The sequence below is a fragment of the Papaver somniferum genome, chromosome 6 (genome assembly GCF_003573695.1).
Source record: "Papaver somniferum cultivar HN1 chromosome 6, ASM357369v1, whole genome shotgun sequence".
In the NCBI taxonomy this organism is placed as follows: Eukaryota; Viridiplantae; Streptophyta; class Magnoliopsida; order Ranunculales; family Papaveraceae; genus Papaver; species Papaver somniferum.
Genome location: NC_039363.1, coordinates 14585643 through 14602907, shown reverse-complemented (window position 1 = coordinate 14602907; position 17265 = coordinate 14585643). Strand labels below are relative to the sequence as shown.

The window sequence follows — 17265 nt, the reverse complement described above, 5'->3', positions numbered from 1 at the left end:
ATGATTGAATAAAGAGGTTAGAAAGTTTACCCATGTATGGACACAACATGGTATTCATACCTAGTAGGCGAACTGTATTATGTATGATTCAGGTCCGAAACTCTTGTTTGCGTACCTAATATGCGAATGGGTTTACCTGAGTTGGGTCCGGAACAGTTGTTTGCATACCTGGTTTGCGAACGGATGGTCAAGGCCAAGATCCGGAAATGTTGTTCACGTAACTGGTTTGCAAACTCAGTGGTTATGTTCTAGAATCAGTCATTGATGTTTTTCATACTCATAAACTAAAACATTTATCATACAAGGAATGCAATCTTTGCAAATCGGGGATTAGTGTTCATGAATTGATTCTTGATTAATGTACTTTTTATAATCATGAATCAAACCGATTTTTGATTCAACTGGTTCATAAATATTTCAATGAAATGATGAACAATTGATCAACTCTATTGAAGCATAATTAGATTCATTTGATTATCATTCATGATTGATTGATGTACATATTTGATCTGAATGTGTTATATGAATATGGCTAAGCAAGAAGTGTTCACATGGTTAACTTCGGTCAACTATTGTTGAGCCAATAAGTATACACGTTTGGGTATATGATTGTAAGCAACCCTAATTTGAAAGAGTATATAAGGGATAACTCTAGCACTTGGAAAAACTAATCCCTACACTTCGATGTGTTCCTAGTTGCTTACTAGAGTCGATTCTCCTTTAGCCTAGTTTTTTCCAAAACATCTAGGTTAACGAATTAAAGACTTCATTGGTATTCTGAAGCCAGATCCAACTATTTTCTTTGTAGTTCCATATTCTGATCTTACTTTTCTATCAAATTGAGTTTTATCTTCTCTAAGATTTACTCGAGTTTATTTCCGATAGGTAAGATATAAAAAGTAGTCACAATGTCCTTCGTCCCAAACTTTGTGATTCCACAATAACTTATTTTGTTTTATCAGTTGGGTTATTGTGAGGTGACTAATCTTCTGGGATGCTCTTCAGGAGTATAAGACCGGATTATTAGTTGCTTTTTTGCACCTCGATTTATCATAAGACGGAAGAAAAACTTCATAAGTATTTCTGTGGGAGACATGTTTATCTATCAGAATAGACTTATCTGTGGTAGACAGATTTGTTTATAAAGTCTTCAACTTAGGTCTTAGCAACTCTTATTTGTCGTGGGATCATATAAGAGAATCAAATGCGTATTATCCGGCGTGGTTCAAGAGGCGTAAGAAATTCGAATGTACCTTGGTCAGTATGAGATTGGATAGGGCTCAACTGCATTCTAGTCCAAATTTAATTTGTAGTAGGCTAGAGCCTGTAGCGGCTTAATACAGTGTAGTGTTCAATTTAGACTAGATCATGGGATTTTTATGCATATGCGGTTTCCTCGTTAACAAATTTTACGGTGTCGGTGTTATTTCTTTTCCGCAATATATTTTATATAATTGAAATATCGCGGGTTGTGCGTAGTTCAATCAATTGAGAAATCCGAACTTGTTTGTTGGATATAAATTGATTGGTACTTGGACATTGGTATTTGGTACCGTCAAAGTTACTCTCATATCAATGATTTCACGGATTTCATCCTGTTGAGTTGTTGATTGATTTGATAAAAAGATATAAGTCTTTGATATCATTCCTTGATTGAGTAAGACTTTCTAGTTGAATCTCTTAAAATTATATTGGAGTTAAGTCCATATAAATTTGCGAACGAAATATTTGGTGTGTTGTTAGACACTCACTTTATCAGGATATATAATGTGATTTGAGCCCTGTTCAGTTAGAACTTTACGCATGGTTCTCCGGCTCAGATGTGAGAAAAAGCATCTCAAGTTTAGTAAAAGTAAACGGGTCAACGGAAGTGGCAGAAGAACATAGTCCTTCACCAACAGTGTCTTCACATGTATTCCAGGTAGTGTTCGAAGTCACTCTATGTTGTTCCAGTCTTCTTGAATATCTATTAGCATATCATACTGAATTGCATGTGTTCTCCATCTATGGTAGGCACTTCAATACCTTCTAAATATATGTAGTAGTTGACTAGGTTATCAATTAGAATCATTTGGTCCGCATATAATGTAGGTGTTTTTACTTTGATTTAACAACATACAATAGCAGTTGGAACAACAATTCATTAGCAGCAATAACGGTTTTTACAGTACTGCAACAATAATAATGGGTTTATGAGAAGAATTAAAAGAATGGTCAAAGCACCATAGGTTACTAAATGTATTTGTGTGTGAACTGTCTATGTGTTGCAGGGAAGGACTTAAAAATATTAGATTAGAAGAACAAATCAAAGTTTGTGGAAAGGTTTGTGAGAGTTTCAGTTCTAAACCAAGGGTCTGCTGCGCGATGGTCTATGAATTGCGCTTGATGGGTTGTGTTCGAGGGCTAAGATGGAGTACGTGGTTGGTATAGCCAGTGTTTAGAAAGGTCATGATGCATAAGTAGGAGGCAACGGTTCAAGCATTGGTGTTTCTATACAACAACAGTTTTTGGTGGTTTTATTACAGGGCAGCAAAAACCATAGGGTTGATTTTATGGATTAGTAATATTTATTATTCAAGGTGGTGGTTTCGTCAAAATTTTCGGTCGACCGTCCTACCGTGGAAGCGGTCATCTAGTATATATAGATAATAAAGAATGTACTATCTGAAAATTTCACAAAATTATTAATTTGACATGTTGTCCCCCATTCGAGACCGACTGAAACTATTATTTAAGAGAGTTTGTATTGCGGTTTCAAAATTTTACAACTGTGATTCATAGTTAGATACTGGTTGTCAATGGATCTAAATATACTCCTATTTTATTCTTATTAAAAATATATATTTTCAAATACGTTCCTATTTAAAATTATTAAAAATATCCACCTAATATGGGGTTAATCGAATGAGATTTCAAATGACTTTGGGAGAGTTTTCATATCTATTGTTAGTCATATCTACTGTTAGTCTATAGAGACTGTTGGAGAGTTTGGTTAGAGACTTTTTTTATGTCATTTAAATTCTCTAAAACTCCACGTTATTGGATTATGATTTCAGAAGAGTCACTTCAACACCCTTGTTATTTGAATGAGAATTGAAAGTCATTGATTTGTTGTTTTTAGAGTTAGGAGAGATTTTTTAGGAAAATAGGCATGGTAGAAATTTCTGCTTAAGAGGTGATATTTTGGGAGACTTGAAAACTTGGAGAGTATTTATTTTGAGAGTAGGACCATTTTTAGTTTCTGAGATGATGACCAAGTAACGGGCCATTTGCGCAGTAAACCGGTGGCGAGATAACATAACAAATAAAAAGTGAGATGAGCGGAATAAAGAGAATCAAAACATAGGCATAGGGTAACAGTGAGATTTATTTAGACAATGAGCACATATTTTACCAGGCATTCATGGTACTTTTATTAAGATTATACCATGCATAATAAAGTAACCGGTAGGTGTTTTGAATTTTTGGTTATATAATCTACTTTTTTTTTTCTCCGCAAATCATAGAGACTCTTTAAGGGTCTCAATTTTTTTTGTCTCTACAAGTCACAAAAACTCTCTAATATTAGATTCGTTATAACATTTATACTCTATGGATATAATCCGAAGTTTCCAAAACTTGGAACATCTTTTACGTACTTTTTTTCATTTCCTATTTAAAATAGAATTTGTCAGTTTTAGTGTTTTTTTTCTATTTTTTTATAAAAACAAATATAGCAAATATACATGTGTAGCCTAAAAAATCAAAGGGCCTCCTTAATATTTTGACTTTGTCAAACCATACTAAAATTTTAAAATAGGAACAATATGTGAACATGTAGGCGTCTTAGATTTTTGAGATTTTGTTTGTTTCCACGTCCGCGTCACCTCGTGTTCGCATTTATCCAACCCCAATGACCTACCGTGGTTGGTTCTGGTGATGGAAAGAAGTCAAAACCACCCAACATGAGAAATACTGACACAGACACGACACGACACATGGACCGACAAAACTCAAATCATCAGCACGCGTACATGTTTATATACATAATTTTTATATACTAAAATCATAGTGTTATTGTAGAATCCAAATTTTTGCACCCCACTACAATCGGGGTTCCGCTAATCCGATTTGTTGACAAAATCAACAAAACCACTGAAATAAAACCACGAAACCGCTTTCAATTTTATTTTATTTTATTTTTGTAAATTACAAAAATGAAAAAAGAAAAATACTACGACTGGCCATGCCTTCAATCTTTCTATCATCTCCCCAAAACTTAATCACCAACTGTGGAAATATTAGTTCACCTGTAAAAACAATATAATCCTAGATAATGTTGAGAATCATGCTCTTAAAAGATAAGCTCATATGTTAAATTTAAGGGTTTTCTTCCCCAATCCAACAAGAAAGGAATCCTATTATCGGGGCTTGAAACCCAAATACTTTTGGGGGATTTTTTGGGTCTTGAAGTAGCAAATGAAATATCCCCTTATCCTATTATCTTATTAATGCCTAATATATCCTCAATTAAATTAGTGTTAATTAGGGTGATTAAGTAAATTAATTATGATTAGTGTATGGATTACAGTCTAACCTCGGTAAATGAATGTCCTCGGGACCAAGAAAAAAATATTCGTTTAGCGAGGTTATTTATTTATCAATAAATAAATATTTTATTCATTTATCGATAAAAAATATTTTATTTATTTATCGATAAACAAATATTTATTCATTTAGATAATATTTTCTAAATTAATAAGATAAATTGTATAAAAGAAGATGTACAAATGTACCTAAAGGGTAGTTGAAGGCCCGAAAAATGTAGAGTTATTTTTCTTGCCCTCTAACACAACATCTAAAATTCAACCATGTGACGCTAGGATTATTCGAGCATTCAAAGTTCATTGTCGGCGTCATTTTTATTCTAGCATCTTGCAAAGCCTTAAAAATTGACCCACCAAATCTCGAAAATATTTATGGATGCTATTAGTTTTGCTAATATGGCTTGGAGATTTGATGTGACGGCAAAAACAATTGCAAATTATTTTCGTGATTGTAAGATTCGATCGGAAGATATTGATGCTCCTGAACTAGAAAATGGTAAATCAAAAGAATATACCCAAAGATTGACTGGTGTCATTTCTAGTTTAGGTTATAGAAATGTGATGGACGTCGAATATCTTTTAAATTATCCCAAATATTGCTTTTTGTCCTTTTAACCAATTTTGTGTAAATAATAATCATTTGTGTTAGAGAACTGCTCGGTTGAACCTGCCAAGCGTTGGTATGTCAAGATTGGTTATCATATTTAGCTCCAAAACTCAAGTCGCCCAATAAATGATCTAGAGTCAAGTTCGTTAGGTTAAGCTATAAATGATAGAAAATTGTGCTCCAGTTACTTACGAAGATCTGAAAATGGATTGCAGACAACAAAGACATCCTCCATCTTGAGGTTAGTAACTATCTACTTTACTTGTTACATTTCTATCTTGTTTCATTCAATTCATGCAGGTATATATTTGAAACTCTAGTATTGTACTTGGTCATAATAGTATGATCAAAGTATGAAGGAAACATAGTACGAAGTATAAACGCTTATCTTTTGGAACTTCGTAAAAACGACATTGACATATTCTTATATATAGTTTTATGATTATGTGTATGGGTTTATGGTGAACATTTCATCCTAGGAAAAAATGTTTTACATTAGCTTAAAGGAAGTAGGTTCGTGAACTTGTTCCATGAAATGAAAGGGAAATCAATAGGTATATTGGTCCGGCTATTCATTGCATATTCTTTGGATGACCAATATGTGTGAGATGGTAAAATCGATCTTAACTCTTATGTATCTTGGTATGACCAATCATAATACCTAGACTTATGATTTGGCATGACCGGTTCTGGTAATTAGTGTAACCGATCCTAAGTAATCACCATGAGATGACATGATCGATCCTTGTAATTGGTGTGACTGATTCTGATAATTGTGACTGATCATGAGATGGTACCGTAAAACATCTATAAAATAATAGGCTTGGGACCACCCCAATCCAATTATTTTAAAGAAATATTACTTACTCGATAAAATAATAATTTATTATTTTATTTCCAAACTTTGAAAAAAATATTAGCTTAAGCACTAAGATCGGCATACAACCTTGGTTGGTAATCTAGCAACAAGTTGGGCACCAACTCCTTTTTGAATAGCAATACCTAATTTATGAAAAATAAATCTACCAGCACCACTGTTAGCATCATTGCTAACTAAACAATTCTTCAAACGCTTAAAAAAATACAAAGTATCTTCCCCGAGTTCCCCTAAGGTAGAGAAGGCCAGGACGCCCAGACAATGACCATGTGATACACACTTGTCCAAGTATTTAGTACGTTTACGCGAAACGGCACTAGAAATAGCTTTACCTGGGACGAAAGAGCGAATACCATCACTAATGAAGGGCGAGACACCTGTGACATCCATACAAACATATTGACCATTTTCCCAATTAAGAAGAAGGATATCAGCAGGCCGTAACTCTTTGTCATCATCCGAAAAAAACCCAAGAGAAACTTCCTTACGCGTAGGCACACTAGCTTTGTAGAAAATGTCAGCGATTATATCACGTACAAACTCATGTTGAAACTTACTTCCAACATATTTAGCACAATGAAGCGCGTGGTCCTCAAAGATATCCATTGATTTATTGCAGCTTGAGCAAAGACCGTTCTCAACAAACAACGGGATACCAAGACGATAACAAAGAACAACTCTGAACTTTCTTGGTCCAAGACATTGATTTATCCCACTAATTGGTACATCTAACAAATAATCATGTGCATGTTTGACACGGTTACACTGCCACAAAAATGGAGTCTCTTGCAGACATAGAAAATTGGTCTGGGATCGCTTCTTAACTGCATCAAAATACATGACTGCCAGGGAGTGCATGGAAGGGGGGACAATATCATCGAAGCAATAATAAGACGGTAGTCCACATACCTGGATAAATTTCTGAAGAGCCAACTCATAGGAATATTCTTTGTCTATTGGGAACAAGATACCAAGGATCACCTTTTATATCGAAGCAGTCTCGCTGTGAGAATCAAGATAACAGTAGGAGCGAGTGTCCGCCATGGTATAGATCCCAAGGCCACCATCTTTGATTGGAAAAGTAGCTAATCTTTGTTGTAAAGGTCCAAAAGCAGCGCCATCACCAATGATTAAGAGTCTCAAGTACTTGAGAAAATGATCATCGAAAATATCAGTGGCTTGGTGAAGGGATGCATGGTTGGTAGTTCGCATTGCAAAATATAATCTTGACACACCAGTACAATTACGATGTAATAACATCTCGCTTTGAGGGTCCTTGAGTTTTTTGATGACAGACATTAGTTGAACAATCTTGTTCACCCTACTCAACATCGTATCACTAATAAAGTTCAAATCCAAACTCACCGACGGCCCTCCCAAGAGTTTAACCCCATTAGAAGGTCCACCAATATCAAGAGGGAATACACCGTCAGCAATGCTTCTGGGATCGATAGAAGGACAGAAGACTTCCGTTTTATTTATATTTATATGTAAACCCCTACCTGGCCCTTCGATCTCTATTATGCGCAAAGCCTTGGCCACCTCAATCGTATCACCGATAATTGCACCATCATCCAGGTACCAGGCGTGCAAATCAAGCTTACAACTGGAGGCAATTGTCTTCACTAGGGGGTGAAGTGTCAAAGCAAACAACAAGGGACCGAGAGGGTCACCCTTCTGGACTCCAAAAGCATAGGACAAAATAAATTGGTCATAGTAGAGTTTAGTAGGCCTCAAGTAACAAAATTCCACCCAGCGAGAAATACCTGGATATTGAAGACGAACCTCCTTGATGAGATGAGATCTGCAAACCATGTTGAACGCATTGGAGAAGTCAATGAGCAGCATTGACATCTTGTCTGAGTGACCTTTCAACTCCAGTAATCCATTATATATATATAACAATAATATAAAAATTTAAAGAATAATTCTTAATTTAATAAATTTCCATAGAAAAACGAGAATTTACATATTAAAAAAACAAAAATAAAGTATCTTAGGATAAACACCGAAATAAATTTTTAAAAGTGGAAAATATAGAAAAAGATAAAAAAAAATAAAACATTAATGCAAATATTTATAGAACTGTACGCATTTGTTTTTAAATTAATAAATATTATTAATTTTCATGAAAAAATATTTTTATACAGGAATTTTTTGTATTTAACATACAATTTACAATTCAATTTAGTCACAAACAATACAAGCTTCTAAATCACTAGGATGTCTTTTCATCTCAAAGGTGTATGAAAATTATTTTTTTATTTTTTAGTAAAATTATTATTTTATATAATATTTGAGACCTATTAATGTTTAAGGAAACTTTTGAAATGTATTATATTATAATTTTATCGAATTTATTATTTTAGCACTAAGAGACCGAGTCGGAATTGGAAAATTTTATTATTTTAGCGAGACTATTATATTATCGAGTATTATTTTAAAAATGTTTTACTGTACTTAGAATTGCTTCTAACTTTATAGCAGAAGTATGGACAATACTTTCTGCACTGGAATGGGCATATCAAAGGGGATAAAACATGATTTTGGTTCAATTAGATTCTAATCACGTAATTGTTGTTTGCAAGAATAAGAAACTCTCTTGTACAGTGATTTCTGATGAAAAGTAATATTCAAAGAGTTATTGTGAATTTGGAGTTCGTTATGGCTTTCGAGAAACTATTTTCTCGCCTGGCATACTTGTTAAGAAAGGTGCTCTGCTGGCTAGAGGTCGTTGTGAAGAGTCTCATACAAAATTTTCTTTGTTATCAGAATAGATATTTAGATTTTATATAGATTGAAGTTTTTACTTTTTTTTTTTGTTTACAATTTCTCTAGTAAACTGTCTCCAGTAAGATTCTAGTTATTTTGAGTAACAAAATCATGATTTAGCCAAACAAAAAAAAATGCAGAAAAAGCAAAAATGAAAAGTGGAAAACCAAAGAACAGGACTGGCCCGGAAGGTGAAGTAGGTCTAGGCCCTAGGGCATACTGGAACAATAACTCTCTTTAAAAGGAGTGACTTTGTGCTCCGCCCCATAAGAGAAGCCGACCTTAAAACTTTCTCTTTTATCTGCAAAGAAGAAGAAGAAATACAATTTATAATGTGTCTGGTTGGAGGGAATAAAATCACTTTTTTAGAAATACAATTACATTCTTATGTGGTAAGTATTATGATTCTCCAAAAGTGATACCATGTTTGGATATATAATAAAAATTAACTTTTCAACTTCTGGATGCCAAAAAGTCAGAAATTAGGTTGGAAACAAATTTTGAAAATAACTTTTTGTAAAGCAAAAAGATTTCCGTAATTGTATGCGTCTTTTAATATCCAAATAACTTATAAAAGAATTCAAAACCCATGGAAATAGTGGGTTTAGGATCTCCATTAGGGCTGCACATGGGTCGGTTTGGGTCGGGTTTGGCCTCAGCCGTCACCCAACCCACTGATGGTGGGTAACAGAAGTTGTCACCCACAACCAACCCAACATTATAATGGGTTGGTTTTCACCCGACCCACATTACGGTGGGTTAGATCGGGTAGGTGGTGGGTTACCCACCATAAAATACAATGAACATTACATTAAGAACCCAATTGAAATAAGCCAACCCAAAATCAATCTTAGGAAACAAAACGATAATTAGTAATTACAAATTACAACGATTCCTAGTCTCACCTTTGGTTGTTGGTTTACTGGTGACGATGTTGATTGATTGCTGCTGGTGATGCTGTGATTTGATTTACAAAGCGAAGAGAAAGTGAAGAAATAAACTGAGCCTCTGAGACTGCCGTTGAAGGGAACTGATTGAAGACTCTTCAGTGAAAAGAAGCTACCGATGATTAGGTTTAGGCATTATATATTATTACTTCAATGGATGTGGTTCATCTAGGATAGGTAATCTAAGGGTTAGCATTAATTTAAAAATATTTAGGTGGGTGGGTGGGTCGGGTCGGGTGAGGGAAGTTGTCACCCACAGTCGACCCACCATATGATGGGTTTTGATGTTGTGACCCATAATCGACCCGCTCCTAAGTGGGTTGGATCGAGTACGGGTAATTTCAGGCGGGTGTGGGTTGGGTTGGTGGGTTGAGTCGGTTTTGTGCAGCCCTAATCCTCATTACGAAATACGATTTCTCCCTTCCCACCATCCAAACACACCTTTAAGTCTTAGAGTTTGAGTCACCCCATCTACTGAGCACTCTTTTACCCTCTTGTAACCCTTTCTGAAGCCCTAATTTCATCTCATTTTCATTAAAATTCAAATCCTATCCTTTGTATTCTAAACCAATCCTTCAACATTACTGTTCCCATTGTTTCTCTCAAAATCAAATTTGAAGAAATTAATGAAACAGATTCAATTACTGATTTTCCTTATTCTCTGAAACCAAAATCTTCGAAATCAGATGGTTTCTGCTTATTTTTTTTCTCACCGGAATGAGATGGTGTGGTGCTAGTCGATTCTTAAAGGGATTTAGGTAGTGTAGTCTTACCAAGTCCCCCCATGGTGGTAGATGAGGGAGACTGGAAACACTACCAGGGGGTTAGTCGTGGGAGAGTTCGAGAGATTTTAATGTATTTAGGTTTTCTCCTGTTAGTCCTGAGGGAGTTTGAGGGAGTCTTTCCAAATCTTCGTTAGTCGTGGGGGAGTTTAGAGGAGTCTCCTAAACTCTCTAGAAAACACCTGTTAGTCGCTGGGGAGTTTAAAAAAATCTCTTGAACTTCCTGTTAGTCATAAAACCCTACAATACTAGGGAGTTGGTTGCTTTGGGGAGTTCGAAGGAGTTTTTAGTGTATTTTGGTCTCACAACAAATCTCTCAAAAGAGTAGCGATTTGAGAAGGAATTTTGTGCGTAGAAAACCATAGGAGAAAGAAGAGGAAACGTTTTTTTCCAGGTATGTTTTTTTCTTCTTTGATCTCCATGATTGTTTATAATAGTTTGATTTGTGTACTATTTTGATTGTTTTTCATATCTTTGATCTCCATGATTGTTTATTTTGATTGTGTGTATAGTTTTTTTTTTGTGGGTACTCTCTCTCTGTCAAAACCCTAATTTGTGGTTCAAAAAATCTTGGTAAGAAATTGCATGATTTGATTATAATGATATCTTTAAATTCAACCGTTGGAATATGATAAAATTTGAGTATGTCGTAGTTTACCTTGTTATAGAAGTACAGTAAAATTTTCACGCGGATCAGGTCGCGTTTGCTACTGCAAAGCTTGCACAATATATTACTATGGACTGGGTGGGTATTGTTCATTCAGCACTCTGATCGATTGTTGTTGTCTATTGAGTCAAGTTGATTATGGGATCTGTTTGTTAGTTAAAGAATCTTAAAAATGGGTTTATGATTCTAATGTGGTCAATTTCACTACTATGATTACAGGTCTTATCATGAATATAAAGTGAAAATTGTTTTTTATTTATATTGATGCTGAATCATAGTCCGAGCAAAACAAAAAAAAATAAAAAATGCTGAGCTGTGATTGCCTACATATCCAGAATCCTAGGATCAAGCATCAAATATGTACATCTCTTACATTCTGTTCAATCAGTACTAGATCAAGTACTTGTCAAAAGCAAAAATCTAATTTTTTGAAAAATTCTTCATCGGAAATTTCATTATGTGCCTGCACAGCTTCAACCTGTGAACTGCACTACTGTGCCATTTGTTTCTGCCATGAGTGAGTCGGCCAATAAATACAAGCCTTCTTGTCGGCTTATCTGATGCATAGATAGGTTGCTGTTTGATTTGTCTTTTCTCTTTGGAAAAACGAGTCTTAACATTATCAGGATTCATTTGAATTGCAGAATGACACCCAAGAAGCTTACTGACAGAACAGTATGAAGAAGGAGCATCAGAATAAATGATGTTGAGCATTTGGAGTGGAACCCTGAGCAACTTTTCAATTCTGTGCAGCAATTTTTCAACTCTCGGCGGAGTTATGATCTGACCCGTTATGTACACTACTTATGGGGCTGTTGACTAACAAAAGGAACTCAACTTGATGTTGTCACATGTGGGATGGTGAAATGCAACTGCCAACTGCAGTCTAAAACTGATCATCTCTTTATATTGTGGTAAGTGTATAACCCTTGGGTTAAGGCTAAATGCCGTAAATATTTAGTACTAAATACAAAAGGGAATTACCCTTGGGTTCAGGGAAATTTTGGTTGGATTTAGACACAGATGGTGCAGTGCAGAAGTAATATTGGTTTACCATATGACCAGCGATCTTAGATGAATTTTGTTGTTTGTAGTGTGAACCATTACCATGCATGCACATTCTAACATTTAGTTTCTTAGTGAAATACAAAGAAGCTAGGCCATGATAATGATAAGAAAACGAAAGAAATAAAGAAAGATTAGGAGAAGCACACCCCACCATTCCTGTTTGTTTGTGATTTACATAAGATTCTTGCAAAAAGTGTTCTCGCCATACTAGGAAATTAAGACAGTGACCTAGGAACCCTTTTCTCCTCCTCCCTATCTGGATTAAACTCTTTCTATATAGCTCATCTCTTTTCTTCTTCATTCAATAATATTGTAAGTAATACAAGGGTTTTTCTCACTTGTCATCCAGTGAAGTGAAATTCCAAACCTTAAACTTTACTCTCAATTCCAAACGCACCAGCCAAAATTCCCAATTTCAAACCCTAGCTAAGCGCTTGAATGGGGAATTTGAAGAGTCTTCCATCAGATATTGTTACTCGTTTACCTACTGAATCCATCCTTGACTGCAATTGGTATGCAAACCATGGTTGAATCTGGTTTCTCGTCATCCGTTATTCTCCAAATTGCATCTAACTCATCTTAATGGATCCACTGATTCTGGTAAGTTGAGTTATCTCTTAGATCATGATCGACTACTTGATTACTTTGAGTACCATGAGGACACACCTATTCATAGTATTAAAACCTCCATTTGGATCACCTAAGATTATTGGTTCGATTAATGGTTTAATCTGTCTATATGGATACCAAAATGATACTATTTGTATATACAACCCTGTGACCAGAGAATATGTTATGCTTCCTTTTAACTAACGAGTTCAACTGTATGACTTAAAGGGAGATTTTGGTTCTAGAGAGGTTGTGTGATACACTCTTGGAAGTGGCAGTGGGTGGAGAAATGTTGGGAGGTCTGGTATTGACTCTTTCGGAACTTGTCAAGAATATGGTGTCTTTTCAAAAGGGAGCACTGCATTGGTTGGATGTAAGAGATACTTATGTTGTTGTTAAACACCATGTAGAGGAGGAGTTCTATAGGGGTTTTGGGTGGGCTTTTGTATTATAATTTCGGATATTTCTGTCAAATCACCAGATGCTTTTAAATGACATATGGCTGCTGAAAGGGAAGAAGGATATTTGTGACATGAAAGAACAGGCCATTGGGTTGGAGCATCCACTTTTTTGGCTGCTGTTTTTACAGTTCCGGTATTGCAGCTAAGGGAGGGAGCTGTTGACACATGTCAAGAAACAATAATAACTAACCAAACAGAAAATAGACAAGAAGCTAATGGTGGAAAACAAGACACCTTCATCCAGCTTGGGCATCTCAATCTTTACAAACCCGAAATGTCTAAAAATAACTTAATTTCAGCTTTCTCCCAAGAATTTAGACACCATATTCTGCATTTCTCTTCTTTTTCTTCTTCTTCTTCTTTCTTTCTCTCTAACGCAGAAACTAGAGAGGAGAGAGCAGAAGAAAAAAAAACTTGAACATTCCGGTTTACCGGCGAATGACCGAGGTACGGATATTTTGTCTCTTCATTTTCCTTTTGGAAATATTTGCATTTTCTTGATTTGTTTTCATCTGGCAATGTACATTAACAAGGAAATGGGTGAATTGTTGGTCGATAGTCTAGATAATGATATCGATGGAGATATCATGGTTGTCAACAAAAAACCGAATGATGATGATAGTTTAGAGTATCCAAAGCTAAGAATTTGCAATATGTCTCCTCAGAGTACCACCTCAAGCATGCGAAGTTCATCAGTTGATGGTCTAATTCTCGCCCCTCACAATTTTTCTAAACCGATACATGACCGTGTTATTGAGATGCAAAGTCTGGATCAGTTTCCATCCAGGTCAATCTTCGGATCCGACAGTGAAGAGTCGAGGGCCGAATCGGAGTTTCAACATTTTGTTAGAGGAGAAGTGAGGAGAGTTATGGTGGCAAGGGATGATGAGGAGGAGGTGCAAAAACTCGAGGAAGAAGAAGATATCATACAAGTAAGGGTACCCAACAAGGAAACCCAATCTCCTCAGGTGAGGATTCCAAAATCCCAGTCGGCAAGTCAATCTCCTCGTGGTAAGCCGGTCATGAGGATACAAAAATCCCAGTCTGCTAGAGTCAGGACTGATTCTACGTCTGACAAATCAAGTCCGAGAAGTAGACTTTCGCTCGGTAGACCTCCTACCGATACAAGTCCAAGAACCACACATGCCGGTGTACCAATAAAGCAAAGAAGGAAGTTCTCTGTGGGAGAAGTGGAACTGCGCCAACTCAGGAATAATAATAATGCGTCCAATACATCTGATGAGGAACTTAATGATCCTCGTGTCGGAACGCGTCTGCTCAAACAAGCAAATGAACTGATTGCTTCTCAGGACAATCCTAAAAGGGCTCTTAGATTGGCTCTTCTAGCATCTAAATCATTTGAAATATGTGCTAAAGAGGAACCAAGTTTGCAACTTGTTGCGAGTTTACATCTTATAGGTGCGATTTACTGCAAACTAGGCCAATGCGACGAGGCGATTCCAGTTCTAAAGTGTTCTATTCAGATTCTTCCTGTCATGCATCAAGGCCAGGAACAAGCGTTAGCCAAATTCGCTGGACATATGCAGTTGGGAGACACTTATGCCATGATGGGTCAGCTCGAGAATTCCATTGAGTGCTATAAAATGGGATTGCAAATTCAGAAACAAATTCTTGGAGAAACGGATCCGAAAGTCGGTGAGACTTACCGCTATATAGCTGAAGCACATATACAGGCCTTGCAATTCGACGACGCTGAGAAGTTTTGTAAAATGGCTCTTGAAAACCATAGAAAGAATGGCTCATCTTCGATCGAGGAAGCGGCTGACCGAAGACTAATGGGTCTTATCTTGGGAACAAAGGGTTATCATGATGCAGCTCTTGAACATCTTCTCTTGGCTAGTATGGCAATGGTAACCAATGGCCAGGAAATGGAAGTCGCATCTCTTGACTGCAGTATAGGAGATTCCTACTTGTCGTTAGCTCGATATAATGAAGCTGTTTTTGCATATGAGAATTCCTTAACCATGTTCAAAACAACCAAAGGAGAGAATCATACTTCTGTTGCTTCGGTATACGTTCGGTTGGCTGAATTGTATAACAAGATGGGTAAAGGAAGAGAATGCAAGTTTTACTGTGAAAATGCTCTACAAATTTACCAAAATCCCATTGCCGTAACTTCCCCTGAGGAAATCGCTATTGGTTTAACTGATGTCTCCGCTATATATGAATCCATGAACGATCTTGAGATGGCTCTCGAGTTGCTTCAGAAATCTTTAATGATATATGAAAAAACTCACAGTCAACTAAACACAACTGCAGGCATTGAGGGTCAGATGGGTGTCTTCTACTATATGATGGGAAATTACACTGACGCTCATAGTTGCTTAAAGAATGCAACTGAGAGGCTTAGAGTGTGTGGGGAGACGAAATCTGCTCTTTTCGGTACAACTCTAAATCAAATGGGTTTGACGTGCGTTCGGCTTAATTTAATAAGAGAAGCAGTAGATCTGTTCGAAGAAGCCATGCAAGTCCTTAAACAAGAATACGGAGATTATCATCCTGAAACACTAGGAGTATTGAGCAATCTAGCAGCTACGTATGATGCAATTGGAAGGTATAACAAACCAATTTTCTGTGCTTATAAGTTTTGATAAAATTTTAGCTTTTTGTATACTTGTTCTTTGTATATCAATTGTTTCTTACGCAGGTTGGATGATGCAATAAGGATTTTAGAATATGTTGTTTGCATGAGGGAGGAGAAACTCGGAACGGCAAACACAGAGGTGGATGATGAGAAGAGGAGGTTGGCTCAGTTACAAAAAGAATCAGGCCGTGCACAAATTAACAAAGGTAGATCACTTAAAGCACTGTTTTCCACTGATTCTGATACTACAGAAAACAATTCAATAATATTAAGGCGTGGGTTTAGTGAGCCACGAGTTCATTGGAACCTTTAACCCGCCATACATTCCGTGAATTCTTGGTCACAACCTTCGTGTAAAGTATTAAGTTTGCAAGAAAAGCATCTAGAAGGATTTTGATTAGAGTGTTTTGTTATATTCTGGTATTCTTTGGATCATAATGGGAAATGTGTATTACCATGTAATTCCTTTTCTTCAGATGTTTGCGATATTTGTAATGATTTTGCACGAACTGAAATTTGATTACCAGCCTAACAGCCTTTTGCTTACCTTTCATGACTACAATATGACTCCTTGCATAGTGAACACCACCAGACCATATAAGTTTCCCAAATACATGTTTCTCTATCACATAACAACCTGCATTAACTTCCAGAGTAACCTTGAATGTCTGATTTTCACCTATCTTTTTGAACTTCAAACGATGTGGTTTAAAGTTTATTGTGACTCTTAAGGGTGCAATGACTTTTACAGTGTACATGCCAGGATATCTGACATTCTTAACAGTTAGAGTAACAACAATTGGTCTTGAGAGTTTAAGAATAATGATTATAAGGTAATTGAAGTTTACAAGACAAATTTTCTTTCACTTATAGCCATCGTTTGCAAAATTAGAGACTTGGATCACCTTTGCATCAGTTGAAGATAACAAATCTAAGTAATCGTGAAGGATTAATGTTAGAGCACTGCTCGGTCGAACTCGCGAGTTTTGCTATCTCAAGCTTGTTATGAATGTTAGTAGCACAAAACTATAGCTTGATTTCTCTACTTAAGTCAAGTCTTGGACTAGGTTAGAGTATGGTAGTTGAGTATCAGACGTTAATGAATGACCCTATAAGATTGAAGACCGAAGATCAGACAGAAACTTTTGGAGAACTTCATCAACAAATAGGTATGTGAAGACTTAACCATTCTATTTACTCACAAGCATTACCATTCTATCTAGTAGATATATTGCAAAGAAGAAGTTTCCAATCAAGCTTGTCTTGTTAAACATATCGAAATCT

At 36.1% G+C, this 17265-nt stretch overlaps 2 protein-coding genes across 2 annotated transcripts; one reads left to right on the top strand and one right to left on the bottom strand.

Moving 5' to 3' along the window:
• Nucleotides 1-7054: 7054 nt before the first annotated feature.
• LOC113290525 lies at nt 7055-7924 on the bottom strand. Its single transcript, XM_026540119.1, has one exon. The coding sequence runs from the start codon at nt 7922-7924 to the stop codon at nt 7055-7057; it is 870 nt and encodes a 289-aa protein (XP_026395904.1).
• A 5486-nt stretch (nt 7925-13410) lies between these two features.
• On the top strand, nt 13411-16527 carry LOC113287000 (protein KINESIN LIGHT CHAIN-RELATED 3-like). The gene is made up of 2 exons (XM_026535656.1): nt 13411-15951; nt 16045-16527. The coding sequence occupies exons 1-2, from the start codon at nt 13895-13897 to the stop codon at nt 16292-16294; spliced, it is 2307 nt and encodes a 768-aa protein (XP_026391441.1). The 5' UTR covers nt 13411-13894; the 3' UTR covers nt 16295-16527.
• The last annotated feature ends 738 nt before the right edge of the window (nt 16528-17265 follow it).

Coding starts and splice junctions, on each gene's coding strand:
- LOC113290525 (XM_026540119.1), bottom strand. CDS start 7,924: ATGTCAATGCTGCTCATTGACTTCTCCAATGCGTTCAACATGGTTTGC.
- LOC113287000 (XM_026535656.1), top strand. CDS start 13,895: ATGTACATTAACAAGGAAATGGGTGAATTGTTGGTCGATAGTCTAGAT. Junction 15,952..16,044: donor ACGTATGATGCAATTGGAAG/GTATAACAAACC, acceptor TTTCTTACGCAG/GTTGGATGATGCAATAAGGA.